The sequence below is a fragment of the Pelobates fuscus genome, chromosome 3, assembly GCF_036172605.1.
Source record: "Pelobates fuscus isolate aPelFus1 chromosome 3, aPelFus1.pri, whole genome shotgun sequence".
NCBI lineage: Eukaryota > Metazoa > Chordata > Amphibia > Anura > Pelobatidae > Pelobates > Pelobates fuscus.
The window spans coordinates 177136928-177161582 of NC_086319.1; the positions used below are offsets into that span (position 1 = coordinate 177136928).

Here is a 24655-nt window from a genome sequence, read left to right on the forward strand (position 1 = left end):
CTCCTACAGCCCATCCACTGGACCACCAGGGAGTGAGAGCCCCCCTCCCTGGCCAGCTAACAGGCAGGGAGGAGGGACGAAAAAAAAAAATATTAATAAAACAAATAATAAGAAAAAAAAATATTAAAATAATAATAACAAAAAATAATACAATTAATAATAAAATAAAAAAATAATTACCTAAAAAAAAATATTAAGATAATAATTAAATAATTAATAAAATGCCCAACCCCCACCAATGCTCTGCACACACACACACACACACACACAGCACTCATTATATACACACTGCATTCATACACACTGCACTCATACACACACTGCACTGCATTCATTATACACACACTGCATACACACTGCACTCACACATACACACTGCATTCATCATTCATTATATACACACTGCATTCATCATTCATTATATACACACTGCACTCATATACACACACACTGCACTCATTATACACACTCATATACACTGCACTCATATACACTGCACTCATATACACACACTGCACTCATATACACACACTGCACTCATATACACACACTGCACTCATACACACACACTGCACTGCATTCATTATACACACACTGCACTCCATTATATACACACTGCACACACACACACTGCATTCATTATATACACACGCTGTAAATAAATATTCAGTTAATATAATTTTTTTAGGATCTAATTTTATTTAGAAATTTACCAGTAGCTGCTTCATTTCCCACCCTAGTCTTATACACGAGTCAATACGTTTTCCCAATTTTTGGGGGTAAAATTAGGGGCCTCGGCTTATATTCGGGTCGGCTTATACTCGAGTATATACGGTATATATACACACACACACACACTGCTCAAAAAAAATAAAGGGAACACTTAAACAACACAATGTAACTCCAAGTCATTCACACTTCTGTGAAATCAAACTGTCCACTTAGGAAGCACACTGAGTGACAATCAATTTCACATGCTGTTGTGCAAATGGGATAGACAACAGGTGGAAATTATAGGCAATTATCAAGACAGCCCCAATAAAGGAGTGGTTCTGCAGGTGGTGACCACAGACCACTTCTCAGTTCCCATGCTTCCTGGCTGATGTTTTGGTCACTTTTGAATGCTGGCGGTGCTTTCACTCTAGTAGTATAATGAGACGGAGTCTACAACCCACACAAGTGGCTCAGGTAGTACAGCTCATCCAGGATGACACAACAATGCGAGCTGTGGCAAGAAGGTTTGTTGTGTCTGTCGGCATAGTGTCCAGAGCATGGAGCCACTACCAAGAGACAGGCCAGTACATCAGGAGACGTGGAGGAGGCCGTAGGAGGGCAACAACCCAGCAGCAGGACCGCTACCTCCGCCTTTGTGCAAGGAGGAACAGGAGGAGCACTGCAAAATGACCTCCAGCAGCCCACAAATTTGCATGTGTCTGCTCAAACAGTCAGAAACAGACTCCATGAGGGTGGAATGAAGGCCCGACGTCCACAGGTGGGGGTTGTGCTTACAACCCAACACCGTGCAGGACGTTTGGCAAATTCGCCACTGGCGCCCTGTGCTCTTCACAGATGAAAGCAGGTTCACACTGAGCACATGTGACAGTCGGGAGACGCCGTGGAGAACGTTCTGCTGCCTGCAACATCCTCCAGCATGACCGGTTTGACAGTGGGTCAGTAATGGTGTGGGGAGGCATTTCTTTGGGAGGCCGCACAACCCATGTGCTCGCCAGAGGTAGCCTGACTGCCATTAGGTACAGAGACGAGATCTGAAGGCTTCCAATGCTCTGTCTAACTGCCAGGCTCCACGCAGAGCAACCGGGAAGTGATCGCTCCAGGGGGAGCGATCACCCGGTAAGCTCCGGTGGCCCCCGGCAGTGAAGGGGGCATTACAGCGACGCCTCAACATGGAGGCATCACTGTAATACCATTAGAGCTGCTGGAAGCGATCATGATCGCTTCCAGAGCTCTAATTACACGCGGACGTATCAGGTATGTCCGCAGTCCTTAATGACCATTTTTGTCGGATGACCTGATACGTCAGCAGTCGGGGAGGGGTTAATTACTACTTGTGCACCACTTTTTTTGACATATAAGTTACAAGAATTGGCAGAATGCTCTATAGTTGGTAGCTCTTTACAAATATAGGTATCAGGTTTTTTTTCTTGAGAGTCCAATGCCAGTCCAATATCAGACAGGTAATGGTACTATGGTACAGAAAAAAAAGGTGCAGAAAGTTAATTAATGGCATATCAACTGCAGCGCAAAGGAATACTATAGGGCCAGGAACACAAATGTGTTCCTGACCGAATAGTGTTAAAACCACTATCTACCCCCTTCCCCCTCAAAAAATAGCAAAATCTTACTTTTATTCTAATCTGCAGCCCCTGATCTGCCTGCTTGGCTGACATAATCAGAAGTGAATCTCTGAGCGAGTCACAATGATTTCCTGATGGCTGAGTGTCAAGGAGGCAGATCAGGGGCAGAATCAGCACAAGCCAAACACAGTCCTGGCCAATCAGCATCTCCTCATAGAGTTACTTTGAATCAATACATCTCTATGAGGAAAGTTCAGTGACTCCAGGCAGAGGGAGGAGACACTGTGCAGCACTGCCCCAGGAAGCACCTCTAGCAGCCATCTGTAGTGGCGAGTGGAGGTATTCCTAGGCTGTAATGTAATGTAAACTTTTCTCTGAAAAGATGGTGTTTACTGCAAAAAGCCTGAAGTGAATGATTATACTCCCAGAACAAATACAATAAGCTGTAGTTCTGGTGACTATAGTGTCCCTTTAAGGTTTCTGTTATCTATATAAAGTGATACCATAGACTAGTGGAACACATTGCAGTGGCCCAGGTCTAATGTAACGATAACTTCTGTTATCCACAGCTGTGCAAACACTTTATTTTAGGATGCTTAAGGAGCATTAGGGGGACTTAATTCATCTGATCATTATCCCAAATCAATCAATTTCAATTTACAAAAAAAATGTGTAAGGTTGACTTTAAAGTTATGGTATTATCTAAAAATGAAAGCAGATAACATAACAGACATCTGAAAAACTGTGGAGGCTGTGATGAGTACTTAAGATCGGCATTTTATAACGGTTAAGTGATAAACTAAAGACGCTTGGTGATTACAAAATGTAACTTTCAGACATTTTTGTGATTGTATATATGAATTTATGCAAATGGAGATCAATTGGTCATTAACAACTTCCTTTACGCAGGAAATAGAAGTTTGTGAAAAGTGCATATTTTGAGCATTAGAGAGCCATTTTACCATAAACACTTTGTGTGTTTATGATAGTTACATAACAAGGAATTCATCTAATTTTTGGGTGGTACCGACAAGCACAATTAAAGTGATAGTCCAGGATGAATACTGTACTGCAAATTATATTCCTTCATTTTCTGGAAATGCCCAGGGTTTGCAGCTTCTGTAGGGAGATCTCATGAACAGGAGGCTGTTCACCTGTCCTGATGAACCCAGAATAGGGAGTATATTCAAGTAGCTTCATGCATATGCCGTTGGACCTAAGCAGACTGTGTATAAGACACGATCCAGACTTAACAAGCAATATCACAACCCTGTCACTTAACATTGAATCCAAATGTAACAGCAAAGAAGGTGAATCAGCCCACAAGCCGAATATAAAAATAAAAACACACAAACACTTGCACCTTAGCTCCATCTGTTTTTTTCCTTTCTGCATAAGGGTTTATGTGAAAACACAGGAAGGTGTACTTTTCTTAAAAATCATATTCATCCATGGGGCGACTTAGGGGGAGTGGGGTGGCCTACGCAGAACAGACGGAGGTGGACACGGCGGCCTGGGGGGTAGGCCTGATGGACACACAGGCGATTCCCACTCGAGGAGTGTGCTCTGCTCTCTCTCTTCCTCTCCCTCCCCCCTATGCAACACATACATCAGATTTAGGCAGGTCCGGGGAGCGCTGAGGGGTAAAGTTGGATCAAGAAGTAGCGAGAGCAGATGGGCGAGGGACACAACAACCTGACAGATCTGCACCCGAGGATGTGACAACATACTTGCGGTGCGAAAATACGCATCAGAGGCACATACAACAGAGTACGTACGGAAATCGTGCTTCTAGAATATAAAAATCTTGACGGAAGGTGAAATCTGTCCGCAGAGAATTTAACTGCATACACAAAGTCTCATGGTTAGAATGGGTTTTTAATACAATGATGCATATGGGCTTCTGCGCAAGCCGAAATGTGAATATTATGCCACTGTTCCGGTCATGTAAAAATAAAGAATTTCAAAACAAGAAAACAAAAAAAAAATCATATTCATTAATTGTGATTAGTAGAAGCAGGGAGAGGTACCTGGAAGACCCCAGGTAAGAAATCAAACCTTTCTTGAAAATGGTTTTACTACTTACAATGGGTGGGGAATGATACCATGGCACAACATTTAAGGTTTTGCTCAGACTGTCCCTTTAACCCCCTTAAGGACACATGACGTGTGACATGTCATGATTCCCTTTTATTCCAGAAGTTTGGTCCTTAAGGGGTTAAGGGTGCTTTAGAGGTCAGTTTGTGAATGTATACACAAACAAATGTACATGTAGCTCAAACGTCTGACTCACCAAAACATACATATACATAATTTACACACACTACAAATATAAAAAAAATATATACTTGCTTGTGTAAATATATATATATATATATATATATATATATATATATACATATATATATATATATATATATATATATACACACACACACACACACACATTTATATATTTATATTTTTTTATTAAAAAAAAACAAACAAAAAAAAACAGCTTTATAGCGTAGTATGCACATCATTGCTCAATGTACTTTTACAATCCAAAAAACGTATCTTCTCTCACATCCCTGCTAGTCATGAGTCGAGAATTGGTTAGACTATCAAACACTGGCAAAACACTGCTTGCACCTGTGGCCTTCTATGAACTACATGAAGTTTAAAGCACCTGGATCTAGCAGGCTTGGCGCTGTGGGAGCACTTATGAAATGGAACATTCCAAACAACTGCAACTGGATTTACTGTACTACATACGATACAATGTAAACAAGCACACAGATTTTTATATTTAAACCCATCTACATCAGTAAACCACCCCATCCCCCAAAGAAAATAAAAGAAATAGAATAAAACAGGATGTGTAGAGCTGTTGAATAGCCAGGTAGCAGCCAAGAGAGAATGTATCAATAGATGTTAGGAGTAGAAGCGGCAGTCATATTGCTACAGACATAATCTAAGGTTGACCATTTTAAGAATTTTTTAAAAAGGTGGGGGGTGGTGTTCTTGGGGTCATAGGTAGCATTCCTCCTCTTCCAAAAATGCAGAGTTGAGTTGATGCACAAAGAGCTTGATTTTGGTCTCATCCGACCACAACACTTTCACCCAATTCTCCTCTAAATCATTAAGATGTTCATTGTCAAACTTCAGACTGGCCCATACCTGAGCTTTCTTGAGCAGGAGGACCTTGAGGGCGCTGCAGGATTTCAGCCCCCGACATAGTGTTACCATTTGTTTTCTTGGCAACTATGGTCCCAGCTGCCTTGAGATCATTAACAAGATCCCCCGTGTAGTTCTGGGCTGATTCCTTACTGATCTCATGATCATTGAAACTCCACAAGGTGAGATCTTGCATGGAGTACCAGACCGAGGGAGACTGACAGTTATTTTGCGTTTCTTCCGTTGTCACCTTCTCAGAAAGCTGCTTGGCGATGGTCTTGTAACCCATTTCAGCCTTGTGTAGGTCTACAATCTTATCTCTGACATCCTTGGACAGCTCATTGGTCTTGACCATGGTGGAGAGTTTGGAATCTAATTGATTGCTTCTATGGACAGGTGTCTTTTATACAGGTAACGAGCTGAGATTAGCAGCACTGGCTTTTATAAGGCTACTTACAATCACCTCTCTCAGCAAACAAACATGAGGATTCAGTTCAACCATATAACACTAGTTATTTCCCTGGGCATAGGAAATGGACCTAGTAAAAATTAACATATATACTGAAACTAGACAGGTAGCCTTTAGTTCCTTTTCTGCCAACACATTAAAGAAGATGGGCAAAGTAGAATTCAAAACACAGATCCCACAAACAGTCAGCGAATGGGTCAAGCCACTAAGTTGACAGTCAATTACTATTTCGATGCAATTACAGATGGATTTAATAAATTTCCCACTGTATTCAGGCCTATCCGCTTGTTGGTTCTGCATGCACACATTTTGTTTATTCTTAATCCTTTCATGCACCTCTGGTCCCCGATCACACATGAGAAAATAATTGTTGAAGTGATTATCCTGCATATTTCTGACCCTAGGAATCCCACCCAATACTCCCTATAAAAATAAATTAATTTCTGTAGGTGCGCCCTCTTTATTCAGATCAACACGTTTATCAGTTTTGTCACACCACAACAAACTTGTAAACAAACTATATTATTTACATTTGACCAGAAAAATATGTATGCACTTACACAGAAGGAAATGTGTAAAAGGTACGTGTTGGTAATTTGTTATCAATATAATTTTTTTCTGCAAACAATATCAACCTCACAGCTTTTAAATTACATGTAGAAAAAGTGGATGAATAGCCACTTCTTTTATTCTTATTAGCAGCCTCACTTTACATATCTAAAGAATACCTAAGAAGGATAATTTATACTTCATATGCAGACAATCTGACCACGATTAACGGGGTTTAAACCAATATACTCAATAAAATAAGGAGGTAACATAAGTAACTGGAAATACAAAAAGAATATTCTGTAAAAAAAAACCAAAAAAAACAAAAACAACAACTTACCAACATAATGCATATTAAGAGCAAGGTACTTGTACTGAAAGAGTGGGTTGTTGTTCAGGCTACTTCTCTGGATCTGCTGGAAGAAGGAGCTTACATCCCATCGATACAAGACATCTAAGAGCATGATGCTTGGTACACGAAGTGCCACATTAAGCATGGCTTCCAATTTCTCTTTTGCCCCCATGTTTCCCTTAGTAATAAGTTCAAATCAACCTGGAAAATTGACAAGAAAAACAGTGATGGTCACAAAACTATCAAAAATAAAAGGCACCCTAATTGGCACAAATTGTATAGATCTACATGTTTAGCCAGTTCTAGTTCTACATGTTAATCATTCTGCAATTACCATTATCTCAAGCTTCCAGGAAAAATGACACTAAATGCTGCAGCCAGGTTACGAAGTAGATATGTATCTAGTTACACACTACCAACCAACCTCCTTTTTCTGCACCAACCGAGAATATGAAATATGCCAAAAAAACCAACAAAAAAAACGACATTTAGAAGCTTTTTCAAGGAACTCTTGGTCCATTTGATCATCAAGTTCTTCCTTCTTTTCTCCCTCATCCTTCCTTCCCCTGCTCTCATACCTCACCCATCCTTCCTTCCCTTGCTCTCATACCTCACCCACCCTTCCGTCCCCTTGCTCTCTCATACCTCCCCCATCCTTCCGTCCCCTTGCTCTCTCATACCTCCCCCATCCTTCCGTCCCCTTTTCGCTGATACCTCCCCCATCCTTCCGTCCCCTGCTCGCTCATACCTACGCCTTCCTTCCCCCTGCTCTCTCATACCTCCTGTGACGTATAAGACTATGTGTGTGGGGCTGGTCAGAACTTTAACACAGTGGCGTTTCCCATATACTGCATGGATCTGAACGCTATTTGGAGAGCTTGGGTGCTCAGATCAGGGCTATTTGGGGGGATGTATGTTATGTAAAAATACTGTATATTTTTATGATGTTTTGGATTATTTTTATGTTTTAGTGTTTGCCCCTCTGTTCCTGGGAGAATTTGTGTAACAAAACCCCTTGTTAAGCTATATATGTGCTGCATAAGAACTGAGACTATTCGTGTGGTTTCCTTCACTAAAATGGATTAATCGTGCATTTGGCCATAATCATTCATTTACCGAATATTTTGTCGAACGACCGACCACCCAGCACAGGAGTGTGGCACCAATTAACCCTATTGACCTGTGCAAACCGCAAACACCTCAACATTCTAATGGTTTATCAGGGTGGTCGGCGTTAGTTTGTACGAACACGTGGCAGCGGCCATTTTGTTTAGTCGAACACACTCAGCGGTGTTTGGTCGTCGACCACGTGGAACTGATTTCGGCTACCTTTTTTCACGAACACCGCTGAACTTCCACCTTCAGTGCGTTCAACTAGAAACATACGAACGGAGCGCTAATTCGTGGGTTTCCTCATACGAACAATCTACATCCAATGAGGGACAGTTCCGTTCGTGCATTTTACAGCTAATACAACAGGGAAAATAGACCAGCCGCAGTGACTGAAATCATGGCACTATTTTGGGCATACAAATATACGAACAGTCGGTCATATCCACATTTTTTTTTTACTAACCCCGGTCCAATTCGTGCCATTTTTGGATATGTCGTTCCCATGAATTGATTGATTGTGTTGAAATCCCATGCATAGTTTTGAAGTTATAATAAATGTGAAAAAGTATATATTTTAGCTTGGAGATAAATGAGCTGATACAAAGATTAACTAAATTATCTCCCAAGCAGAGGGGAGGAATGTACTTTAATTACTGGGTCAATCATTGTTAAAAGCTCTGTCCTTTGCACCTGGCATTCGACTTAGAGGAAAAATTAAAAGATATTTCTATTTCACAAGCTCCTTTCTCAAGTTCTGTCCTTGCCTGAACTAGTGTTTAGATGTTGTCATTTGCTAAATCCTTAGTATGAATTTACAAGAAAACAGTGTCTTATTTAAAAAGTAAACACAGTTAAATGTAATTTTCAATGTTTTATTCAATGGTATAAATTCCCAGAGAAGTTACAGTTCCTCTTTAAAGAAACAAACTTACTTTATAGGGACACTCCACTGATCAAATAAAATAAATCACTATTTAGCAGATATATCTCCCCTGAAAATGTAATTATGCATCTATCTATCTATTGGAGTTATATCTAAAAACAGTTTGCATAAGCTGCATTTCTGCCTTTGCAAGCCCTCCACTTTTAACCCCGCCCAGACTTTCTGTGACTGTCCAATCACAGACTTCCTACTCTTTACACATACAACACTTCAACAAGCTAAAGTCTGGAGTGTCCCTTTTAGGTCAACTGGCATTTGTAACCCACATGGGCATATGGCCTAACAAACCACTTTTATTTAGAATCTGGAAATAAACGACCTGTAGCATGAGCTTAGACAGAGATATACTGCCTTAAATGTCTGATTGTACTTTGATATAGATATGTAAAAAAACAAATCTAGTTTGTTTTATTATAATATGGTCCCTCTATATTGAGTATGCTCAGATTCACTGATAAACATATGGTTAAAAATAAACCAGACAAAGCAACATTCTCCACCTACCCTCACCACTTCCAAAGGCACCATATAGCTAGTTTAGCGATTAATTAAACTCAAGCTGAGATTGTTTTAATATAAAAGCTAATTACATAAATGGTCTCAATTCACTAACAGCTATATCCAATAGACAACAATGTGAGGACCTACGCTATTTAATAAGTGTGCCATGGGCTATCCCAGGAGAAGTAGTAAAATTTACAGGGAAGCAGGAACTTTGACTTCCTTACAATTTTTACTTTAATGTTACTTTAACACTTTAGGCATGGGGGGCGGAGCTAACTTCCGGGCTGGATGGACGTGCTATACCCCAGCTCCTGGCACAAACCACCGAAACAAGGGGTAAAACCCCAGAATAATGGCACACATGCTGCCTGGAAGGTGACAGCGACGACGGGCACCCCCGGAGGAACACAGCGAGACCAAAATCCAAACAAACAACCTCCGGGAACCCACACACACAGCATGGGGCCTACCTGCCATGAGGCCGGGGAGAGGCGGCCGCTCTCCGCACCGGCACCTGCGCATACCGACCCCTCTATATACTCACCACCTACCCCCCCCCTTTGGACCGATGGGGGATATCACGGTCCGTGCTGGAGGTCTGGAGCAATCGACCTGCCTAAAGACAAACAGCAAAACAGCAACGCACCTAAGCTCGGAGCACCCAAGATGGCGGCTGAAACGGAGGCACTGCTCACACACAACAGGCTGCACCAAGACACCATGCGAGGCATAGAGGACAGCTTCAACCGCTTTTGGGAACAGTTCTGGGAGAGGCATCTCACAGCCCAGCCCGCACTGACCACCCCACAGATCAATGGTGAGCAGAGCCACGGACGGAGGGAGGTGAGGGGAAAGTCCTTGGGCACAGCGACATTGCCCCCAATTAATCCCAAGCCACAGAGCCCACCCGGGTTGAAGGTCCGACTGGGGAACACCCGACCGCATCAACCACACAAATGGAGACCCAAGCAGCGCAAGCACAAGCACACTGCCAAGCCCTCTATTAATCTCCCACGTGGAGGAAACTCTGCTTGCACCACGCACAGAGTTTGTGGCCGACGGATGCAAGACCTCACACAGACCCGGGGCAAGAAGGTCATTCCCATACACACCCTTGGGCCAGTGGCTCCCAGAAGATCTCGGGCGAGCCCTACAGACACTCGGAGAAACCACCCCAGCAAAGCGGAGAGAGCAGGAGGAAGGCAAAGAGGCCAAGCGTCTGCAATCTCCTCGCAAGCACCAGCATCCTCACAGCCGCGCAGGGGAGTCGGCTGACGAGCCGGCCGTGAATTGCGCTTCAGCCAGTAAGTGAGCATAGCACCCGGACTGGCACCCGGGGGATTCGCACCGACAATGCTGAAGTTGGACTTGCCCCCTATGGGGTCCCCAAAACCGTGAACACCCCCAACATAGCGGACTGTGTCCTAAGGTGACCCATAAGCCTGACATTTCCACTACACTGTCAATCCACGTCTGCTCATCCATGTTTTTCTTACTCTCATCAGCCTATTTCTACATGTTTGTACGTGTGTATGTTTAATGATGCAAGCCTGTTCATTCCATTGTGATCAACAACGTTACTTATTCTAACTTTGCTTGTACCATATACCATGTTTACTTTACTAAGAGTCCTTGATAAAAAGCATAGCACACGCATCTCTTTATAATTGTGCTACACTACCAAGCTTACATTATGCCGTCAATAACACGTTAACTGAATTAGCTATATCTGGCAAGAGGCACAGCAAACGTATTTCCTCATTAATCTCCAGCAATAGTTGTACCCAACCTGTATTACCGTGTTTATATAATATCAAAATGTGACAGTCTTTCCATGGGAATATATAATAAGCGACGCTGACACTTATGTTTTGTTTTATGCAGTTCTGATTCCCATTAATTTGTAAGCTGAAAATTTAACACTGTTATACCTGATGTACTTTGCCTGTTGCATAATTTAGTCCTGAGTAGACGCACTGTGATCCTAGCGGGTTAACCTATACTTAGGCAATCACCTAATAACTAATTTGATCGATGTGCCGCCTAGCACAAGCCTGTTTAACTATGAATATCTCACCGATTGTATCAACCTGTTTGCCTCTTAAAATAGCATAACTAGTATGAGCCTGCTCAACCCTCACTATGTTCTCGATTCATATAAGCCTGTTTTATTATTAGCAACCTTAAAGTTTAACCCTGTTTACCTAGCCTTGTAATAATCGTTTTCGAGCTAACCTGATATCAAATAGATTGCCATCGTTTAACCAAAACTACTTAGCTTAGCATGTTTTACAAAAAAGAAAAATTGTGCAAGATTATCATGCCACTGTTTAATCAATATGTAACTTTAAGTAAACAAACGCTGTTGTGGCGCATGACAATGCTCTGTAATCACCCGCACGACAAAAATAAAGAATTAAAAAAAAAAAAAAACACTTTAGGCATGGGGACCTTTCCTGTGTAAAACGTCCTATTGGGTACTACGCATAAGGTCCCCCCACTCCAATTGCATTCAAATCAATTCGAAAAAATAAAAATTTATTCAGCGCCGGGTGAAGCTGCCGGTGTCGATTTCCATGCCCCGCACATTCCAATCACAGGCTTCTCTACTAGATCAATTGCCATCTCAGAGCGCATGCATGTGCTCTAGGCTGGTGCAGGGGAGTGGGAAGGAGGACTGCGTTTTTATTAAAAGGAAAACAAAATTCATGCAATGGAGGGAGAACCCACAGGCAGGGAGAGCTAGCTTTCCTTTTGCAGACACTCTGCCTGCAAGAGGAAGACTAACGTCTGTTGTCTTGTGACAAAATATGCACAGAATTGACATTAGGCAGCCTTGAACAGAGTTCTGGGTTTCCATTGTCCCATGTGCTGGGGGTGCAACTAGCCCCCAGCACACAATTACAAAAAATATCTGATTGTGCAGTGTTTCAAGATCCTACCACCAAAACCACTTCAAATCAATGATGTGGTCCCAGTGGTTGCAGTAAGCCTGAATAACCCTGCTTGCATCAGCTACAGCATTGGAGGACCTCATTTATCCCCATTCATTTAACGTGCCTGTCTTTTCGGTAAATTAGAGTGTAGGAGACCAGCCTACTTACAATTTTGACAGATTGATTTAGTTGGTCTTTTCAGCTGTTTCAGCACTGATTTCTGGTTAATTTAGCATTACAGCCCCATATAATTGCCAATGGAAAAATGTATGACTTCCACTTTATCAAAGTTGCTGATGACACAGGCAAGTGGGTACCATGAAGAACCCATGTTTTGGGTTGAGTTTCTGTTAAACTGCTTTAAAATGGTTTGGATAAAACTGGGGGATGGCGCACCATAACTCACTAAAGCAGTTATGGTGCATATATTGTCCCCTTAATGCAAACAGAAATAGCATTAAACACAACTTACTTTGGTGTCCAAAATTGTGTGTGTACATTACTACAAATTTTCATTTGTATGCAAATTGGAAATGCAGTAGCGATTTTTGAAAGTAAAATGCACCAGCAGAGGTGTACAATGGGGAATTTTTTTTTTATTTTTTTTAAATATTAAGAACTACATTTTTTTACATTTTTTTTTTTTATACTTGATCGATGACCACGAGTGTAACAACTCTCCACAATTTAGACACCAGACATATGCATTTTTAGTAGACTTAAGGCAGGATCAACTTTTGGCTAAAAGAGAACATTAGAAGTTTGCCAAAATAACGCAGAGAAACAAGTAGTGCCAGACAGTCTTTAGTAAAGCAGTTCTTCTTTACTGGGTGCAATTTCAAACAAATAAAAACCACTGTGGAATATAACCGGTATTACCTCACCCTCAGCAGACAAGCACACTAACCTTCAGATTACTACCCTGAAGTATAATAAAAGGCACTTGCAAATGCTATTGCAGGAGAAATATAAAATTTCATCATCTCTCCCACAGCACAAGATAGTTAAACTCAATAATTCTTACATGTTACCACCTAGATAAGATAACTTCCGCAGGAGGCTTCATATTTGCTTTACTTTCTTTACTGTAACTCCCAGCAGCAAAGAAACAGTTCACAGTAAGTAAAATAATTTAACCAGAGGGTACAATAGAGTATGTCAAGTCATCAGGCTCCTCCCAATTCCTCTCTCTTTGCTGCTTAGCCTCCCAGGAGAGTCTATTCCAATTACAGTCTAGTATTGATAGATCTACATTGATTTAATATACCTTATTGTTTTGACCTAATGTATAAATTGGTGATATTTTAACAATATTTACTTTAGGACCTTTCCCCTTTAATGGACTGTGTCTTTAGAGGGATTTTTTTATAGATTTTTTTTCTCTGACCTATGGTTCCTTTTAATCCCCAGTGTGTGCGCTACCTTCTGCCTCAAACTCAGAGGCACTTTACACAAACTACTTTCATGCGGCCAGAAGCCGAGATCTGATCGGCTTCTGGCCGGTTGCCAACCTCGGCGATATCACCGCCTCCATCTGTGAGAGCGATCCCGGCCCCTTACCTGTCACCATAGCGACGACTCCTTCCTCCCGCGGCCGTTTCTCGGCGGGCTTTTTTCACGCTCTTTTCCTCCTCCATCAGACCGGAACGTCTGGACGGCTAGGAGTCTCTCTCTCTCCAGCGTCTCTATTGGTAGTTTTAGGTAAGTGCATTCAAAGTTTTTTTTCTGACAGCAATTTAACAAACTAAACTTTTATTCAATATTATTAAAGTGTATCTACTCTGTTTTATTACAGATTACTAAAACCTTGCATAAGAGGGTGACCCCCTCTATACCTCAAGAAAGCTGTTTGCCTCATTACTCAGTGTGACCCCCTCTATATTAATTTAATATTTGCCTCACTGAAGAGGGTGACCCCCTCTATATTATACAGTTCTGCCTCATATAAAGGGTGACCCCCTTTAACTGTCTCCTGAGGGTGACCCCCTCATTACATATAGTATTAATTTTGGTTATGGTGACCCCCACGCTTACTAGCAATTCAAAGTTTTGATATATACGCTTTGCGTTTTGATCAAGTCCACTGCCTTTGAGTTTTATATTATGTATAAAAAAAAAAAAAATACATATATATTTATTCTTGTGGTGACCCCACTTCTCTTAATATGTCTGATTTGCCTGCGGAACCACCAGTCTCTGCAGAGCTCAAAGCTTGGCTGTATAACGCCATTGCAGACTCCATTCCAAAAGCTTTGGCAGCTTTTAACGAACACTCAAGGTCTGCCCCTAGGGCTCCTGTTGTTCACCTCTCAGACTCTGAAGAGTCAAAAGGCTCAGACCATGACGAATGCCCCCGCAAACGCCCTTGGAAGGGCAATAGTGCTAGACCCGGTAAGGGCAAGGCACCAGCAAAAGCACCTAGATCAGGGGTAGGCAACCTTCGGCTCTACAGATGTTTTGGACTACATCTCCCATAATGCTTTTACAGCCATATTGCTGGCAAAGCATCAAGGGAGATTTAGTCCACAACATCTGTAGAGCCGAAGGTTGCCTACCCCTGACCTAGATTATCCCTTTCAGGTAGAGGGTTCAAATTCCAACCTGCAACTTCAGGTACTGGATGAATACTCCGCAGGGTATTCGGAAGAGGACCTTCCCTCCCATGAACCCCACCAAAATGAACTCCAAACCTCTGATCCTAACCAAAACATATCGGAGGATATTTTACTAGATACCTCTGGCCGCCCCCTATTCGACCCTAGGTATGTCAAACACCCACGCTCCGCAGAGTGGAGCCCACCAGACCACATAGCTAAGTTTTGCAGGATGTGGCTCCGTAAGCCACTGGAAAAAGAGGTGAGAGCTAAATTAAGGGCAGAATGCCCACGACCCGTTATCCCAGACAAAGTGGCGGTTACCCCAGAATTCGATCCCTTACTCGTCACCTTCCTGTACAAGACAGGAAAAGACCCCCGTAAGGGTTTGGAACAAGGCCTGAAGGCCACACAAGATAAAATGATGGATATGGCGGGACCGCTTATCCAGATTTTCACTATCACAGATGAGGCTTTGGCAAGTGGCACTTTGGACGCACATATGGTGCGAGAATGGGCACAGAGGGCATTATGCCTACTAGGCAACGCAAATGTTTCCATGTCAACTGAAAGACGGAAAGCCGCCTTATATAAAATCGATTCAAAGCTCGCCGAATTAGGCACTAAAGAGCTTGGCCCTGAGGCACAAGGTATGCTTTCTGGAGACAAATTCATTAAAGAATTAAGTAAACACGTGGCTGTGTTCACTACGCTTACAAAAGCGCAATCTTCCTTATGCAAGGTATTTAGGCCCAAGCGTTTTTCTGGGAGAGCCAGCCATTACAGAGTCCGGACGGCTGGCAGAGCTGCCTCTACAGGCTATAGGCCTCGACCTTCCGAACATTGGAACTCGGGCAATACCCGTTTCCACCACAAGCACTTCTTCCCCTCTCATGGATCCATTAGAGGACGCGGATCTGCTTCCCTCCGCGGTCGCACTCCTACAGGTAAGGGACTCTCATTTTTCTCATGTACCTATAGCAGGCTGATTAATACATTTTTCCCCAACAGTGGTACCGACTCACGCAGGATCCGTGGATCCTTCAAACCGTATCCGGCTTCCACCTAGACTTTACAGAGGATCCAATTCAGGTGTCCTTGCCTACCCCTCTCAAAATGTCTCAAATAGACGACATGGCCCTTGCAGCGGAGTGCAATATTAAAATCCACGATCTCCGCTGGTATAACAGGTAAATCCACATTCAGCGCTGAAAAGTAAGGCAATATCCCAATCCTCCCAATAACCGGACGAAACACAGTTTGGGAGTCAACTAACTGGCTTTATTCACAAGCTTGCATATTTATACAGTTCCCCATGCAAGGGGTTTCCGTACAGATGTTTCAGGGGATTTCTCCCATCATGCAGTATAATTCTCCCAACAGGCTTTGCTGCACGAGAAGGATACTCCCACTAAAATGGACGATTAAGTGGATTATCCCCTCGTGCAGCAGAACTGACAATTTACATTAAAATACGGTTTATGAGTTTTATTCGGTAGTTTAACGTGACCGAACGTTCGGTAGATAACTGGGGGCTGAGCGCATCTTTTGAGAGAATACCGCTCAGTTCCCATCTGAACTAACCGAACGCCGCAACAAATACAATTATACATGGAAGTTCCCCTCAATCTGCCGATTGCACCTAGGGGAACGATCCTACCAAATACCGGGCTCCCGAACGGTCTGGAAGTCCAGCGGTGTTCGGGTCATCGAGTAGCCGATTTCGGTTCCAGGCGCTCGACGACCAAACACCGCTGAAAAATAGACGATCCAAGATGGCCGACCGCCGCATGGTCGGTAGCCGAACGACGGCCACCTAGGAGAGCCCATAATTACCGATTGCAACATTGTTGCAATCGGTTAACAAGCGCCACACGCCTCTAAGTGTGTGGTCTATCAGGGGAGCCCTCATTCGTTCCACGAATCGCCCGGATAGCCGATATTCGTCGAACGAAGTACTTGCAGGCTGGTAGCTTACGGCTGCTAGCATGCGAATTACCATAGCATGGATACACAGTACATTTACCTATACCACACAGTATACATAGCGAAAATACACACAGCACATAGTACAGACAACCTTTCCATATTACAGTCCAGAAGTGGCTAGGTTTGCCACAGCCCTTCAAGCCGAACTCGACAACCTAGTCAACAAGGGTGTCATCGAACAGGCCCTCACCCAATGAGGTTTCGTCAGCAATATGTTTTTAGTCAAGAAAAAGTCGGGAGAATTCCGACCAGTCATCAATCTGAGAGAACTGAACAAATTCATCAAATACAGACACTTCAAGATGGAAGGCATCCACCTCTTACGAGACATCCTCTGCGAGGGAGATTGGTTCTCCCGCTTCGACCTCAAATATGCATACCTCACGATACCAATCACGCCAGAACATCGCGCTTTCCTCCAATTCAATTGGGGCAAGACACTATGGCAGGTCAGCTGCCTCCCCTTCGGACTGTGCTCTGCACCTTGGTGTTTCACCAAACTAATAAAACCGGTGATGGCGCTCCTCCGTTCACAAGGAATTCGGTCCATCATATACTTGGACGATATCCTCCTTATGGCACAAGAAAAAGACTCTACGTCTCCATACGGATATGACTTCGGCCCTCCTCCAGAATTTGGGTTTCATCATCAACCTCCAAAAATCATCTCTAAATCCATCTCAGACGGTACAGTTTCTGGGATTTCAGATAGATTCTATTCAGGCAGTCCTACAACTCCCTGCTACAAAAATCAAAACCATAAAAAAGGACATCCAGAGATTGCTGACCTCGCAGCACCTCCGACTCAGGGATTTAGCCCGCACAATCAGATTACTCTCTGCCTCAATCCAGGCAATATTCCTAGCCCCGCTACACTATCGGGCGATGCAACGTTTGAGAACACACTTCTTACATCGCTCACCATCTTACGACCAACAGATCTTTCTCACAGACTAAGTCCAATTAGAACTCCACTGGTGGCTTCAACATATGGAAGCCTGGAACGGAAGGGCTTTACCCCAGCGGGAGTACACTTCTCAATTACCTGACGCACCAAAACCAATTCATCTACAGTAAGCTACCCTTACTTTCACGACAAACCCATGCTCTGCGTAGCTAATTGCGTCCGACACTACATCCTCCGCACCAAGGATCTTAGACCACAAACGGGCCCCCTACTGGTGTCCTACGCTTGACCTCACAAGCCAGTGTCATGTCCCACGATTGCTCGTTGGATCAAATGGCTTCTAACCCTAGCTGGCATCAACCCATGTTTTGGTGCTCACTCAGTAAGAGGCGCGGCCGCCTCGTCTGCATTTACATCTGGGGGCTCCCTAACGGAGATCCTCACCTCCGCAGATTGGTCCAGAGAATCCACCTTCAGAACCTTCTATTTTAGACAATCTCCTCATGTATCTAATGCCATCATATCATCGCTTTAAAACAGCAAATATGAAGCCTCCTGTCTTGCCATAAAATTCGGGATTATTCTAACCTCAGTGACCGAATCTAAATTTTATTAAAGACAGAAAGCGAATATTTTCCCACCCGCGAATACACACACCCAACCCAACTAGGTAGGTATCCCACAACACCTCTATTGACTTAAATATTTTATTATCTACATTTCAGGCCTCTCCTTGCAACTACCTTTACAGATACTACACACATTAACTCATAACTTAAGACTTGTCAGATTATGGTTGTACACCTTGATTGGAAACATATCAGCTAAAGTAATTAAGTATTGTTTTCTCTTTCCTAAGAGACCATACTTTCACGACCTCTCTCCTTTTTCCTAGTGTGAAAACCCTTCACTAATATCTCGAGGGATGGCCTACGTTCCCACATCGTTTACATGGTTGACTTCCTTTTGAACTATTTATCGTTTTAGCGTTCCTGTTTACATGGTTTACTCTGCGGCTGTCGGCTGCATCAAGAAAGAGGAATTGGGAGGAGCCTGATGACTGGACATACTCTATTGTACACTCTGATTGGTTACTTGTGCTCATGTGCTTGTTACTTGTTATCTGTGCTCATGTCCATGTTCTAGTTATTCTTTACATAAACATTTGTTTTACTTTTAATGCTAGAAGAATTACTTTAATAGGCACCAGAGAAAAACGCTTGTGTTCTATATTCAAAAAGTGCCAGCAAAAACTTTCAAGAGCCTTGGTTTTGTTCATCCACACTAAAACAGCAACAGTTTCAAGTAATGTCGGACAGACCTTTACATTTTTCAAACACACTGTGGTTTGTTTATAAGGACAGTTCCGAAACAAAAAGATAAAATAAAACTGGTTTTAATGGTAACCACACCATGTTTGAGTTGCATTAGCAATTATGTTCAGGAGATAGCGTGGATCACAAAAAACTCAACCAGAATAATCTTATAGCAGCCATAACGCAGCTGATATAAGCTTATTCAGCAGTACCACTCATCTTATACATTGGGTGAAACTATAGCAGGGGCCAGCACATATCCCATTAACCACGAGAGAGAGAAATAAAAGCAACACTATGGCACCATAACAACTTCATTAAAGTTAAGTGATGCTCCTAGGAGATCCCAGACGCCGGCTCATCTTTACGGATTAAATCATTAATTAACAGTTTAACCCCAAAATCCAGTATCCAACACCCAATTCTTGAAAGAGGGAGCATTGGATAGGAGTGCCACTGATTTGATGATAGCACCTGCACATGCTCTCAGTCAATCAGTGGCTATCCGAGGCTTCCTCTTTCAAGAATATGAGCAGCAGATGGACAGGTATCAGAGTGGTTGGCCGCAGGATACTGGTCTGTGGGGTTGTTATATGCCCAGAATGTTCCTTTAAGTGTTATTCCACTTTTTCATACAGCCACACAATGTTCCTTTAAAGTGTAATTCCAATCCTTTTTGACACTTTTTTTTTTTTTTAAACTAAATTTGCTTTACAATGCAATTACTACAGATTTAAAGCCTGTTTAAAAAAAAAAAAAAAAAGTAATGTTACCTGTAATGCAGCGCTAGGCAAAGCTCCTGGCACTGATCTCCACACCCTAGCCAATCAAAGGTTTCTTATAGAAAAGCCTTTAAAGGGACCTTTTTGCCAGCTCAGTGCGAATGCGCGCAACATTCGTAGACACTCTGAGCCCATGAGGGGAGAGGTTTCTAACGTGATTTAATGCAAAGAGGGAGGGGAGAGCAAGCTATCCCTTACAGACACGCTGCCTCTTTGTGGTCTGGACATGGAGTCTGATTGCTACCAAAGGCATTTGTTTGCATAATGTGTCTAATGCATTATCTATAAGTACAACCCACTGTACTAGTTATGGTGCGCGGAGTACCTTGGAGCCATCCCACTGTAACAAATTACCGGTTTTGTCCACGCTACAATCCTGTCTTCTACTGAAGGAAAAGCCAGATGGCTCTACTCAGTTAAACATGGCTGATACAGGACTGTGCTCATTGGATGAGAGTGCACAGCTGGCCCTCCCAGACAATCAACACAGCCCAGCTGCAGGAGAATCCTGGAAGCATGAGCTGCATCTGTAAGTGCCCAGCAAGCCTGAAGTAAGTTATCAAACCAATATAAAACAGTTTGTTAAATTACACCAGAGTGGGGAGAGAGCACTCCTGGCACAATAACTACTATAGTAGTTATGAATAATGTATTTATGAGCATTTAATAAAAAGAAAATATTTATGAAATGCTCATATTAACAGAGTTGGAATTGGACTGAAATTTAAATACAATAGTACAAAAAAAAAAAAAAAGTTATTGAACAGGATATAACAAAGTTTGTGATTGAAAAGAGCCTTTATCAAGCTTTTGCCTTAATGGGACACTATAGTCACCAGAACAACTACAGCTTATTGAATTTGTTCTGGTGAGTAGAATCATTACACCGTCTTTTCAGAGAAAATGTAGTGTTTACATTACAGCCTAGTGATAACTTCACTGGCCACTCCTTAGATGGCTGTTAGAGATCCTTCCTAGGTCATGGCTGCCTAAAATGCATCCAAACATTCAGTGTATCCTCCCTCTGCATGCAGACACTGAACTTTCCTCATAGAGATTCATTGATTCAATTCATCTCTATGAGGAGATGCTGATTGGCCAGGGCTGTGTTTGAATCATGCTGGCTCTGCCTCTGATCTTCCTCTTTGTCAGTCTCAGACAATCCTATGGGGAAGCATTGTGATTGGATCAGGCCACCGCTTCTGATGAAGTCAGCGGACAGCTTGTTTTTCTGAGGCAAACATCATGCAGATCTACAGCTTCAGGCTTGAATACAGTTCAAGATTTTGCTATATTTGTGGAGGCATGAGGGGCCCAGGGGGGGGCTAGATGGTGGTTTTAACACTATAGGGTAAGGAATACATGTTTGTGTTCTTGACCCTATAGTGATCCTTTAAAGTTCAGGGCTGTCCAACCTGCGGCCCCCCAGATGTTGCTGAACTACAACGCCCATGATTCCCTGGCTGTTTCATTGAAAGAATCACGGGAGTTGTAGTTCGGCAACATCTGGGGGGCCGCAGGTTGGACAGGCCTGCAAACACTCTATCCTGTCCAATAAAAGCTGCATTTGAATATCATACTAGTCCTATCTTTTCTACTATTGATCTTGGGAGAGTGGTTGCCTCTGGGCTGGAGGCACAGTGTGGGTCCTTATTGTGTGTGCCTATCTGGATTTCACCCTGCATTGAAATTCCAACGAAGTCAAAACATGTAACAAAGTAGGGATTACTTGGCAACATGTCCCAAAAGACTAAGGGTTCGCCATTAACTTTTGTCAAAATTCCATAACAGTTATACATACCGAGCATTGACCTATGGGGGCTCCAGCACAGATTCTTCATAGACATCAATGCTACAGTAGATAGATTCTAGCAGATGAAGGGAGCTCAAGAAAGAAGAACATCTACCCAATAAAATATGTAGATGTAAAAAACAGATCCAATTCATATTTTGTAATACCTATTTATTGCACGAACAGAATTTTTTAATGACAAACTTTCGGGAGAACCTCCCTTTCTCAAGTCTAAAGCTTTAGATTTTAGAAAGGGAGGTTCTCCCGAAAGCTTGTCATTAAAAAATTCTGTTAGTCCAATAAAAAAAAGTATTACAATATACAAATCTAATCAGTTTTTTACGTCTACATCACTGGACTAATACCGCTACAATCTCTACTTGAACACTATAAAATATGCAAAGAACTCTGATGGTGATTTAAGATTTTGTCCGCCCCACTGGAATCTGCATCATAGTAATAGATTCACAGAGAATTCCTAATTCACTGGAGATACTCAGTGTGGCTCTCCAACAAATCATAAGTGTTATCTATCCTAAGATCCCAAACTCTAGAGGCTTGCCTATGCATATACAACTCTAAAGCGAAAAAAGTAAATGACAGCGAGAAACATGCTTTCCTCGTTTAAATACCAAGCTGTTGACACAAGGAATTGATTTTAAAATAAAAATGCTATTGTTACAATGAATCTATGTTAGCCAACCTGAAAAATAACCTTTAAGGGACACTATGGTCACCAAAACAACTTTAGCTTAATAAAGCAGTTTTGGTGTGCAGATCATGCTGCTGCAGTCTCACTGCTCAATTCTCTGCCATTTGGGAGTTAAATCACTTTGTTTATACAGCCCTAGTTACACCTACCTGCATGTGACTTACACAGCCTTCCAACAAAGAGTAACATAATGTTTACACTTCCTGTATTGAAAATACTGTTTACTTTAGAATTATTTATCTCCTGCTCTGTTAACCCCTTAAGGACCAAACTTCTGGAATAAGAGGGAATCATGACATGTCACACATGTCATGTGTCCTTAAGGGGTTAAAGGACCACTATAGTGCCAGGAAAACAAACTCGTTTTCCTGGCACTATAGTGCCCTGAGGGTGCCCCCAACCCCGCCAGGCTGAAGTTGGAGGAAAGGGTTAATCACTTACCTTTCTCCAGCGCCAGGCTCCCTCAGCGCTGGGGACTCTCCTCCTCCTTTGGATGTCATTGGCTGAATGCGCATGCGCAGCAAGAGCCACACGCGCGTTCAATCAGTCCATAGGAAAACATTCTCAAGGCTTTCCACCCAGACCACTTCATTGAGCTGAAGTGGTCTGGGTGCCTATAGCGGTCCTTTAATAGCTTTCTAGACCCTGCAGGAGCATCTGGTATGTAATTAAAGTTCAATTTACAGAGCAGGAAATATAAACTTTTAAAGTAAGTTACATCTGACTGAAAGTGAAACCATTTCTTTTCATGCAGGCTATGTGAGTCACAGTCAGTGGAAGTGTGGCTATGCCTGCATAAACAGAAACAAAGTGATTTAACTCCTAAATGGTGCAGAATTGAGCGGTGAGACTTCAGGGGCATGATCTATACACCAAAACTGCTTTATTAAGCCAAGGTTGTTTTGATGACTATAGTGTCCTTTTAACACTCATGTAAAGAGACCCACTTTCAAGAGAGGCCCACTTTCAAGAAAGCTTTTGATTTTGTACCAACGTTAGCACCAGTCACCTCATACTCTGACAATTAATGCTTAGTACCACCATAGCTGGACACTCTTGTCACACCTAACCCATTAAAGGTCCTCCATGCCTAGTGATGCCATAATGGCATGCAAGAAGCACACACCAAGGGACTGACTCACATACTATTACTGAAGTCAGCATTGGGAGGGGAATTGACAGGAGTATTGGCATCAGCGAAGTCTTCCTTGTTAAAAATAAATAAAACAACAAACCATACTTTACAGCATGGGTGTGCAGACTATCAGCTGTTGTAGAGAGACACCCCATGATGTATCAATCGAGCAGTATTTCTTAATTATATGATAAGTTACCACCCCTAGTTTCATACAGAACTGTCAGCAATAGGAATTTTCCTATGCTTTATCTCAATGTGACAATAACCCAATCACTGACAGTCCCACTATACCAGATCTGATAAAGAAGGGAGAGTTGATCGCTGGCCCTCAAGCTGTTGTGAACTACAATTCCCGTCATGCAGCAGGGTGTGCAATGGTCCATAACAGATGGAGCACTGGGTCTGCTAACACTACTCTAAACCAGCTAACTAGGTCACAGTGACAGCCTCTACCTGCCTTCACTCCGCTCCTCAGGGCCTGGTACAGTCCATGTCGGGGCCTGCGCCCTCCTCCCCGGGAACGAATCCCCTCTTTAGGCACAGGGCTGTTTCAGACACTCGCTCTCGGTCCCCGGTGTGTAACGGGGATTGCAGGCCACACCAGCGGCCCACGCAAGCCGACAGGCCGTCCGCGCACTCACACACAGAGCACAACCCGCCCACAATAACAAACACTGGACGTACTGCGCATGCTCGAGGAGTCCAACGCAGAGCGGTGCGTGCGCGCAGAAAGGCCACAGTGAAAGATAAGACGCATGCGCAGTCCCGATAATCCTGCCAGGGCCGCCCACCTCCTGGCAGCTCGGAACGTTCATACAGGCAAGATTCCAGGCTGGGTCCACTCACACTGTGTGTCCAGCTGCTTCCAGGCAGAGACTGACTCTTTGTATGTTAGTTTCTCCATCGTGGTTATCACGTTTATAATGAGCGTTTTTTATTTTTGCAGTGCACATTCTTAGTGATGTTGCGGATAAAAAGTCTGAAAAGTGAGCAGTTACTGCGAAAACAAAGCAGTAAAGTGTAATTTGTCAGGATTCTATAGTGATATTTTTATTATCAGTCTGCTTTGAATCTATAGACATACTGGG

The 24655-nt window shown here is 42.8% G+C and overlaps 1 protein-coding gene across 3 annotated transcripts in view; it reads right to left on the reverse strand.

The window, feature by feature from the left end:
- The window catches only part of RNF145 (ring finger protein 145), a 63186-nt gene extending 38901 nt beyond the window's left edge, over window positions 1-24285 (reverse strand). Inside the window, exons 1-2 of one of the 3 annotated variants that reach the window (XM_063447766.1) lie at window positions 24252-24285; window positions 6830-7042 (exon numbers count right to left, since the gene is read on the reverse strand). In XM_063447766.1, the coding sequence (XP_063303836.1) occupies window positions 6830-7013 (184 nt within the window). In that variant the 5' untranslated portion in view covers window positions 7014-7042; window positions 24252-24285. Of the gene's footprint in view, window positions 1-6829; window positions 7043-24020; window positions 24227-24251 lie in introns of those variants that run through there. The other 2 variants (XM_063447764.1, XM_063447765.1) reach the window with 2 other exon arrangements.
- Between the last annotated feature and the right edge of the window lie 370 nt (window positions 24286-24655).